This window comes from Bison bison, unplaced genomic scaffold (assembly GCF_000754665.1).
Source record: "Bison bison bison isolate TAMUID 2011002044 unplaced genomic scaffold, Bison_UMD1.0 scf7180017864167, whole genome shotgun sequence".
NCBI lineage: Eukaryota > Metazoa > Chordata > Mammalia > Artiodactyla > Bovidae > Bison > Bison bison.
In genome coordinates, this window is record NW_011494739.1 from 3,720,531 (window position 1) to 3,731,559 (window position 11,029).

Here is an 11,029-nt window from a genome sequence, read left to right on the forward strand (position 1 = left end):
TCTTCTCTGCCTCTTGTTATTCCATCTTCTCTTCCTATCCCCTGTCTCCTTCTGCGGTCTGTAAGCACGCACTTCAGCTGTTCTGAAACAAGCGTTAAGAATCCCAGTGTCCCCTTCCTGGTAAACTCGCCCAGAGGGGTAACCGCCTGCCCTCTTGTTCCCCACCTCTGTCTCCTCCTCAGTTTCCTGGAGCTGTAGCTGGGATCTCGCTGCCTTTGTCCTGTCCGGTCCAGAAGCTGCTTATTGTCTGTGTTGGGCACTGTGGGCCACCCCTTCCTCTTCCGTTCACAAAGCCTTCTCCCTGGTCTCTGACATTTCTGTTGTCTGTTGTATTCCTGCTCTGGACTGCTCACCATCTCTGGTGGCTTCTGCTCTTCTTCCCAACTCTTGCATGCAGGCCTTTTTCTGTGGTTCTCCGTCAGGTTCCTCAAGGTGCATCTGCATTCATGAAGCACCTCCCTCATAAGCTAGTGGCTCTTGTGTCTAACCTGCCTCCTGACCTTGCACCCCAGTTCTCCCTGTGTCCCCATCCCAATGGGGTATCTGCACCTGGGTACCCCCTGAGCACCTTAACCTAGGACATAAAAACCGGGTGGATTTTCCGACCCGTCTCCTTTCATCCTCCAGGCTTGCTGCTTCTCCTGTGTTCCTCTTTACTTAAACACCACCTGGCCAGCGGGGCAGAAGTCTTGGAATCGCCTTGGATTCTGTCTCTTTCTCTCAGAAGAGCTGGGCCCATGCAGTACATCTTGCCCACTCAGCACACTGTTGACCTGTACTGCCGGCTCTGGCCTTGGGGAGGCTCAGCCTCTCGGAGCCTTTGCTTCTGTGAGCCATGCAGCTGCCCCTCCCCCATCCCACCCCTTTTTTAAGCAACTTCACTGGGTTGTAATGGAAATGCAGTAAATTGCACATAACATATGTAAGAAGTATACTTTGATCAGTTTCAGTATCTTTATATACCCAGGAAACCATCACCACAGTCAAGATTAACAAACAGTTATCTCCCAAAAGGTTGTGTATTATTGTAATGCTTTCTTTCACACACACATTGATTTCCTTTCTGTTGTTACGGATAAATTTGTGTTTTCTAGAATACTATACAGATGGAGTCATACACTAGGTACGCTTTTTTGCTGTTGAGTATGTCACTAGTTTGTTCCTTTTTATGACTGAGTAGTATCCCGTGGTCTGGGATCACTGTTTATCCGTTCACCTGTGGAAGCCATACCCTTGGTTTTACAAAGAGTATGCTGTTTTTGATTCTGCCTGTCTGGGGTCGGAGCCAGCTTCTGACCTGAGGCCCCAGTGTCCCCGTGGGCCTGTGATGGAACTCCTCTTCTTCACCTGCTCGACCTGCAGCCACATCAAAAGTCCATGTTTTACTCACATGACACTCAGGGTTCTGTTTTCAAGCCTTGGAAAAATAGTTGTAGATTGAAAGAAGTGTACAAACAAAGCTTGTTGATTTGAATGCTGCTCAGAATCCCTTAATCTGAACAGTTAATGTCAATTTACAGTGAAATACTTAATTATAATCTTTTAATTTTAAAAAAAGTTGTTTTAGGAGTTTTCCATTGTTCTTAGTTGAAGGACAGTTATCTGTGGTATGGAGTCATGATGACGTGATTAATATTAGGTTGCTGCTTTAGCATAACCAATAAGAAAAGCTATATTTTGTATATTATGAGAATGATTGGTCATTGGTTGAGCAGAATTTCTAGAACCATCTCGGCATAACTGTCAAGGAATGAGAATAAAGTGTGCCATTGCAGAGCAGGTGGCAGGGTACACCCAGAGGCCCTGCCCACCTCTGTGTTCCAGGCCTTTTGGTTACTGTGGGTTTCCACTCCTCTGTCTTGTCCCCACTCTGCTCTCTTCCTGTCACTGTCATTGTCACTTACAGCCTTTGTGGCTGCCATTCCTTTCTCCCCTCGTCGTTCACAACCTGGCCTGAACTGGGTGTTTCCAGCTCCCCCAGTGTCATGTAGCCCCCTCCCTCCCCAGCAGATACACCAACACCTGCACTTCACCTCCCTTGGTGTCTGGGACGGCACGTCTGCTCCCTCTGACGTCACAGACCAGGCGTCTCCTATACTGAGAAGCCTGCAGCTCATCTTCCACCAGCCTCCCCTTTCCAGGCTGTGCTGTCTGGGGAGTCGTCTCAGCAGTAAAGCAGTGGGTGGAAGGTTGACAGGAGTCTCAGTGCTGAAGAGGCAAATATGTAAAAGATCATCCTTCCAAGGGGACATTGCAAGTCCCACATCCTTAACCTTTTCTCTGGGGACTGAAGTTTTTGTTTAAGATTTGACTTTTATTGCTCTCCATTTACCTCTTTCACTCCTAACAGATTATGCTTCACACACAGGGCATAGGACTTGGCATGTTAAAAGTGCCCACAAAATGCTAACCTGATTTTTCATCAGTTTTTAAGATACTATTTTTTTTCCCCTTTAGGGACATGAATTTTATAATCCCCAAAAGAAAAATTACATTTTCCTGCGTAATGCAGCTGAAGAGCTAAAACCAAGGAATAAGAAGTAGTGGCTGGAGACCTGTGGGTTGTCCGGAGTTTTCTCTCCATTCTGCCTCTGTACGAATTTGGATCCCAGCTTTCAGTAGGTTGTCAGCCCTGGATGTGGATTTCAACCTCTGGAGAAAACGATGTCATTCTTCAGCAGGCAGGAGCCCGGCGGTCGCAGTGACTGTCCGTCTCCATTCCACTGCCGGCTACAGGTTTCGTCTGTACCTCCAAGGAGATTCAAATCATTATAGACGTCCCTAGATTCACGTGGGCGCCTGCCAGGTATTTGCAGTGCTTCATCCAGTGTATGTATCAGAGAACATTGGGAAACATTTGGCGAGCCTGTACTGTATTTTGTAATAAACATTTTGAAGATTGTCTCCTAATCTCCCTTTGTCCGACTCTCCTCTCACCCACCTGTGAGCTCTGAAGTGGTTGTCCTGCTCAGCGTCCTCGTTGGGTTTTGGTTTGTGATTGCAGATGTCCTTTCGGAAATGAGACATCTTGTCCCCCAGGAGAGACAGTCCTGAGCTGGGGTTGTGTCTGCCTGGTGGCATGTCCAGCAGCAGCCTCTCCAAGCATTGCTGGACAGAGTTTGGATGTGCTTTTCTTTTGCTTCCCTCATTCCCATCTTTGACATTCTAGTGCTTTTCACCTCTGCTGGGTGTCCTGGTGACTGGAACATGGTTCTTCCTGTTTTGAAGGACAGCCCTTTGTGGGCGAAGCCTTTGTGGACTCCACAGTTAGAACCCAAGTCCACTGCATGGAAAGTGCTCTGAGCTCGTGCCCCCAGTAGCCATAATTTTGGAGTGTTTTTTTTATTTCATGTAATAAAATTCCTGATTGGTAAGTATCAGAAATGAGAGTCTGTTGTGTTTTTACCCTGCAAACCCAAATGCTTCTGCTTTAGTCTTTGGGGCCGGTTGTAAATTAACTTGCTCAGTGTGGAAGTCAGGTATTGTAATATTGTAAGACATGTTTGCCTACTCCTAAAAGACAAAATAAAGTTTTCTACTAAAAGACATAACCTGCATCAGTGATTTAAATTCTTTGCTTATCAAATCATACATGAATTCAGACTATTAACTCTGATTCTTTTGGTCTGAAAAGTTTTGTTGTTGTTTTCTTTTGGCTTTTCTGATTTTTTTAATTTTTTGAGAGAGAAAGGCAGGTGCACTAGAAAGTTCTTAGTTTTCAAGTTAAAAGTTTACAGCTAATTTTTTCCTTTCCTTTATGAATCAGCCCTGAGCCCTGTCATCTGTATGTATGTGCAGATGTGGCTCTGAAGAGAGCTGGGCTCTAGCCAAGCTTGATTGTCTAGGTAGTCCACGTTCGTTAGCAATGAGAAGAAATGTATCACTTTTAGTTCAGCCAGAGTTTCACTGTTCTTTTTTTACAAGCTAGTGACTGGCTGTGGTTGAAAGTGACCATAGAATAGTGCATATTAAGTCATGGACCTTTTAGAGTGTTCTTTTCTAACTGTCAGATTTAAAATATTTAAGTCCCTGGTTGGACTTATGGCTGTAGAAACCAGTTGTAAGTAAGGGCCCCAGGATGTGAACCCTGGAGATGTGTTCAGTTCTGTGTTGGCCTAGAACCTGAAACATAAAAGTGAACCTGTAAATATTTGTTGAAATCATTAAACTTCGTAAGATACTTGTTTTCACATTTTGTAAAAGGTATGTGGGTTTCTTAGGAACTCTCCATCTTCAACATCCCTGTAGGCACCAGTACTGTGTGTTCCCTACAGCAGGTGCCCGGTTGCTCAGTTGAATGCAACTGCGACCCCAGGGACTAGAGCCCACCAGGCTCCTCTGTCCATGGAATTTCCCAGGCAAGAATACTGGAGTGGGTGGCTATTTCCTTCTCCAGGGGATCTTCCCAACCCAGAGGTTGAACCTGCATTGGCAGGTGGATTCTTTACCACTGAGCCACCTGGAAGCCACAGGTGCTGAATAGGTATTCATAAATTTGATGACATCTAGTTTGGGAAGACCCAAGTATAATCTTCACTCCACTTTAATTAGTGTCAAGTCATTCTGCCATTAAAAATTTATACCCAGTTTAAGATGGAGTTGCTTTCATTGAAGGTGGAGTATGTAAACCTCATGGAGAAGACAGGTTTTGTTGTTCATTTTTTTCCCCGAACACTTTTTAATGAAAAATTTCAAACGTGAAGCAGTTGGGAGTTTTATAGTGACCATTTATCTACACCCAGATGCTACAGTCAACACTTTGCTACCATTCCTTGTTTTTCTTTTAAATCAATTCACTTACAACATTTGCTCCTCAAAAATAAATTTGTCATTGAGATAAATTTAGAGAAAAAAATTTCATTACTACATGGAAAACTAGTATGTCTTACCCAAACTAGAAAGTTACCATAAAAAATACAGTGAAAATTCCACAAAGGTGACTATTCCATGTGTTCTGGGCTACCTAGAGAGAGAGAGATTTTTTTTTTAATTCAAAATTTTAGTTTCCTTTAAAGGAAAGGCTCAGTAAGAAATGAACGTTGAATGCATATAGGAACATCTAAGCCAGCATTTTCCAATTAAATCATGACCCCTCGTAGGTGATACAATTAGAATGAATTGTGTCAAGTGAAGCCACAGACAACAGAACCTATTCCAGTACGTGGCTTAACAGTAATGGTAAATGTTGTTTTGCATGCTGTGCTACCATTACATGTTTAATAATATACTGGATTGGGGTTTCTTTTTCTGTCCCTCTTTTTACATGGTTTAGGGCAGTGGTCCCCAACTTTTTTGGCACGAGGGACCAGTTTTGTGGAGGAAGAATTTTCCACAGACCAGGAGGTGGAGGGCATGGTTTCAGGATGATTCAAACACATTACATTTCTTGAGCACTTTATTTCTATTATTATTACATCAGCTCCACCTCAGATTGTCAGGCATTAGAACCCAGGTGTTGGGGACTTTTGATTTGGGTGGATTCTTGAGGTTCAATAACCTCAAGTAGCATTTATTGCATGAAATGCCTGTATGATGTAGTTAAGAACATGCACTCAGAGTTGGACTGCCTGCCTCCACATCTCAGCTGTCAAGTGATGACCAACTCTGGGACCTTAAGCATGTGACTTAAAACTGTGAGCTTCAGTGACTTCGTCTAAAATGGGAGACACTAAAAGTAGCTGCCACAAACAGTCGGTGTGAGTATTCAAAGAGCTAATGGGTGTGAAGGGCTTCAGTGGCTGGCGCATAATAAATGTCAGCTGCTATGCTCTAACTTCAGGGAGATGGCATCGAGGGAAGTTTCCTGTCCCAGGGAGCCTTTTGGGACCAAAACGCCCCTAAGAGGATTCTGCCTCAGGGAGGCTGTGTTTCAATGTGACCAGCAGATGGCGCCAAGGACGCCAGTGCCAGTGTTGGGGACCAGCTTCTGTATTCAATTTCACAGACTTCAGCTTATTAGAAGAAATGGTGTGGGTCACCGTTTGCTGTTGCTTGTAAAATAGTTGGGAAGTAGAGTCTAAGGATTATTGATGCTGCTAGAAGACTAGTCTTTAACACATTTTTATCTTAGAAGATTGATGTCCTGTGTGGGAAATTATGAAAGTCAAAGTGAAAGTGTTAGTCATGTCCGACTGTTTGCAACCCTATGGACTAGCCTGCCAGGTTCCTCTGTCCATGGGATTTCCCAGGTAAGACTGGAGTGGTTTCCGTTCCTTTCTCCAAGGAATCTTCTTGACCCAGGGATCAAACCTGGGTGTCCTGCATTGCAAGCAGATTCTTTATCGTCTGAGCCACAGTGCTGAAGGGGACAGTTTTTCAGAGATCAGATTCCTGAATTTCTACTTAAGATTTAATGTCCCTGTTGGTTTCCTCCTGGGACATTGAGGCCTTCTTGTGTGGGGTGGGGGGCGGGGGGCTCTGAGCACTTGCTCACCCTTAGCATCCCTGCCCTGGTTTGGGAAAGTAAGATTCAGAAAATCTCCATCCCACATGGGTATTGGTGGCAAACAGCCCATTTTAAGATGCATTTTAGTAACTTTGGGTGCTCCAGGCCTCTGTGTGTCTAGTCAGAATGGAGATGTAAAATTTGGCACAGTAGATTTCAAAAACAGAATATAAATATCTTCTTTTTAATATCACATTGAAATAATATTCTGGATGATAAAATCAATTTCACCCTGTCATACTTTTGTAACTGCAGCTACTAGAAATGTAAATCCACCACAGTGTATTTCCCCAGGACACTGGGGCCCCAGGCCCTCTGACTTTTTGAAGATTTCCCCACTCATCACGTCATATGTTAAAATGTACCCACATCCCACCTTACATACATATTCCTGCTGCAAGTGTTTGGAAAAAAAAAATTTTTTTTTTTTATGCTTTACTTCTGAGATTATTTGGCAGCCTATAACTCACACTTGGCAATGATTTCTTAACGATCACCAAGAATACCAGGAAGTTTCTCAAAACATGTTTTCTGATGACTCTTTGGAACACCGAAGAGTTTGACAGTATTATATTTGTGGACACTTATATTAGTTTGGGGTTGTTTTTATATTTTGAAGCCAATTTTCATTCTCTCCTTCCTGCTACCAACCCCACCCCCAGACACATTTGCAGGCCCTTGAACAAGCTATATAAGCCCCAGTCCTGGGGTCCAGAGTGCCTGGTGGGAAGTCTCTTGGGGCTGTAGTGTTTAGCAAAGGCAGTTTCAACACTAGAGTCCTATTTCCTTGAAAGATGCTAGGTTGACACCCAGAGACCCAGCGTTTCATAGCTCTGCAGAATTTCCTGCTAAGTGAGGACTCCTGGGTTTCACAGATCTTGTTCATCAGAAGGCAGGAGAAGGCAGGAAAATCCTGTGGCTGCAGTTTTGAGAGGGTTTTTTTTGTTTGTTTTTTTGTTTTTTTAATCATGACAGGTGTTATGTCACCAAAGAGCAAACAGAAACAGAGTAAATAACTTGGAAGCCTGATGTAAGTCTGTTGTGAATTTTGCATTGATGTGTTGAGAAATATTCTTTAAGGTGAGGGCCATTTCCAAAGCAAATAAGAAAAACCAGTTACACACATGCTTAAACAGTAATTCAGCCCCTGAAAAGCAACTGGTATGCATTCTTTTGGTTTTTTTCCTCCCAGGTGTGGGGCAAGGGTGGTGATGGGGAGAGGCCATGGACACAGTACTAAGACATTGTCAATCCCCTGTCTCCCATGGACCAAACCAGCACTACCCTTTAGGTCATCAGGGCCCCTGGCAGTGCTGGGTCACCCCCAAGGCTTCAGCATCCCTTCCCCATCACCGGTCAGCAGTGGAGTCTCTTCCTTTTGAGTCTTGAATTTAGATGTGGCTGGTAGGCCCCCATACCACGTCAACACTGCCCCTGGTGAGCTTAGGGCCATTAATCACACACCAGATTTCACAAGGCTGCCTGGGGATGGGGAGGGGCCTATCCCTGGCCCTTCACTGGCTACTCATTGGCCAGGACTCACTGCCTGCAGTGGAGTCAAACCCCAGCCCCTGCTGACCCTGGGCACCTTATCAGGCACCGTGTGTGGGTTCTCAGTCGCTTCAGTCATGTCTGACTCTTTGTGACCCCATGGACTGCAGTCCACCAGGCTCCTCTGTCCACGGGATTTTCCAGGCAAGAATACCTCGGGCACTGTGTTTATCATCATTTCCACTCCCTCATGGATCTTTCTGGCTCTGGGGTTTGCCCTTAAAGAAGTGTGGTGGAGGCTGACTTTTTCTGAGAGAGAATGCCTGGAAGCATTCAAGCAGGTTGCTTCCCACTGTCCTCAGCTCAGTGCGTGTTTTCTGGTGCCAAGGCCCAGAGACTCCCTCAAGGCTCCTCAGCTTCTGGACTTCACCTGACATGAACCACTGCTCGGCTGCCTCTGTGGGCCTCTGCGGCCTCCACAGTGAGGGCCCTTGAGTAGCAGGGAAGGCCCTGAGCACGATTCTGAAGGCTAACAACTTAGTCGCCTGCAGATGCAAAGGAAGTATTTGTCATGGGCAGAATTGTCCCCCACTCCCCCAGTTGTATCTCGAGGTCCTAACCCCCAGTACCTCAATTATGACTGGATTGGAGAGAGGGTCTTCAAAGAGGGGATTAAATGAGGTCACTAGAATGGGCCCTAATCCAGTATGACTGGTGTCCTTAAAAGAAGAGATTAGGACTCAGACACCGCAGAGGAAAGACCATGTAACGACAAGGAGAAGACAGCCAGCCATCTGCAAGGAGAGAAGCCTCACAGAACCAACATTGCCCACACCTTGATCTTGGACTCCTGGCCTCCAAAATTGTGAGGAACTAGATTTCTGTGGTGCTTTGTCCCAGCGCCCTCAGCTAAGTGTTGCCAGGTAGCCATGTGTCTTTCAGCCGTATGACCAGGTGTCCCCTCTGGAATACACCCCATGTTCATGCCACACCTACAAGAGCCTTCACACACATTCCCGGGCCCCCAGAGCAGGTGCAGAGTAGGGCTGCACTTGCCTGGGACAGGGTCTCACCCTGGCGCTCACTAAGAAGACCCCTGCTGGCAGGTGGGCACCCTCCCTCTAGCTGCAGAGTTAGTCTGGCCCCCATCCCTGCACTGATTCTCGCAGACCGCTCTCAGCTCGGGGATTAGCCACACCATCCTGGGAAAGGGGGCTCCCATTGGCAGGACAGGCTTCCCAGCACACCTGCTGGCCTGGGGGATGCAAAAAAACTAAGACTCCTGTAGCCTTCCCGGTGAGACTGGCTGTTTAATCCACATCCTCACCCCAGTGGCGGCTGCTCTTAGAAGGCTGACAGAGGCAGTGCCCCAAGGTATGCACTGACATACCACCATCAGTCCCCAAGGTTCCTACTGCTTCCCATGCCCATTCGCACAGCAAAGGGACTTTGCAGATGTGCCCGAGGTGCTGGGCTTTGAGATAGGGAGCTTATGGTAGATTTTCCGGGGGGCCAGTGGAGTCGCAAGGGTCTCTAACTGTGGAAGAGATGGGTAGAAGGGAGAGAGTATCAGGGAGATGCAGTGGGAGAAAGACTGGGAGGAAGCTGGCAGCTGGGAATGCTGGCAACCTCTAGAAGCTGGAAAAGGCAAGGAAACAGATTCCTTCCTGGAGTCGCCAGAAGGACTAGCTCTGCCTACACCTTGACTTAAACCCTGTGAGACATGTTTGGGCTCTGCCCTCCAGAACTCTAAGAGAGGAAATGTCTGCTGCTTTAAGTCAAAAAGTGTGGGCCCTCTGTGACAGCAGCAACTGGAACTAAAGCAAAGTGGTCTTTACCTGGGACCCACAGATCCCATGGGCTTCCCAAGTGGCGCTAGTGGTAAAGGACTCGCCAGCCAATGCAGGAGATATAAGAGATGCGGTTTCAAACCCTGGGATGGGAAGATCCCCTAGAGGAGGGCACGGCAACCCACTGCAGTAGTCTTGCCTGGACAGAGGAGCCTGGCGGGCTACAGTCCACGGGATCATAAGAGTTAGCATGACTGAAGTGACTTAGCACGCATTCACAGAACCCCCCCAGGTAGAATTCAGGGTCTGTGAACTGCAAGGGGAAAGTATTCATCTTTAGCAACCAGAGTCACATTGAGGCACAGATGAGTCACAACCTGGGCCAGGGCCCCCCAGCAGCAGCTGTGACCCAACAATGGATGCCCTGTACCCCAGGGCACCACTGACATCTTGACACAGGGGACTTGCTCATTTGTCCTTTGAAACTGCTGACTCACCAGTGCCCCTGCTGTATATCATTTCTTGGCATAGTCAAGGAACACACACATTCCTCGCTTTTAACTATTTTTTTTTTTTTTTTACTTTGAAGATTTATTTTAGATAATTTTAATAATATTTCCGTGGAGGCTGATTTCCTTTGTTTTAGTCACTGAATGGTTTTTGTTATAGGAATACACTTGATGGAAAACATCCATATTTTGGTAAAATACTGGAAAAATAGAAAAAAACTTACTCCTATATCACAGCCACCATCCATATGTTTGGAAGTTCACAGGGTGATGCCTAATTTAGAGTTCAGTCTATAGGGCAAGGAAATACAGTGGCTGAAGCTTGCCTTCCATTCTGCTCCCTCTGTCTGAACAGGATATGGATGTTGGCAGATGGTCCTTCCCACAGGCCAAGTCATGGTCTTGGTATATTAAAACTCATCCCTACACCTCCCTTGAGGATGGCAGACTGCCATCAAATGCTGTGTGCTCCAGAACACAATATCATATGGTTGCCACCATAGCCAGATGTTTAGTAAGTGGTACTAAAATGCAGACAGTTGAAAGAGATGCCTCTGCTTGCTGCTGAGGGCTTCATCTTGTCAAAAATCACTGCTTGCCCTAGAAAACCCAGAGAAAGATGGCAAAGCCAGGGCAGGGACTAAGCATCTGACCTACTGATAGCAGAGGGAAGGGGTGAGCTGAGAAGCCATGAGTCACACTCTGCTTTTAACTATTTTAATAGCTGTGTTTTAGTATGATGGTTTTCCTTTGCCTTTCTAGGCATTTTATTAAGTGTCTAAGATCATCTGTCT

The 11,029-nt window shown here is 46.0% G+C and overlaps 1 protein-coding gene across 2 annotated transcripts in view; it reads left to right on the forward strand.

Annotated features, from left to right (window-relative positions):
* RAE1 (ribonucleic acid export 1) overlaps positions 1-3,548 on the forward strand; it is a 17,899-nt gene extending 14,351 nt beyond the window's left edge. For both annotated transcript variants that reach the window (XM_010841817.1, XM_010841815.1), the window contains exon 12: positions 2,458-3,548. In XM_010841817.1, the coding sequence (XP_010840119.1) occupies positions 2,458-2,544 (87 nt within the window). In that variant the 3' untranslated portion in view covers positions 2,545-3,548. The remainder of the gene's footprint in view (positions 1-2,457) is intronic.
* The last annotated feature ends 7,481 nt before the right edge of the window (positions 3,549-11,029 follow it).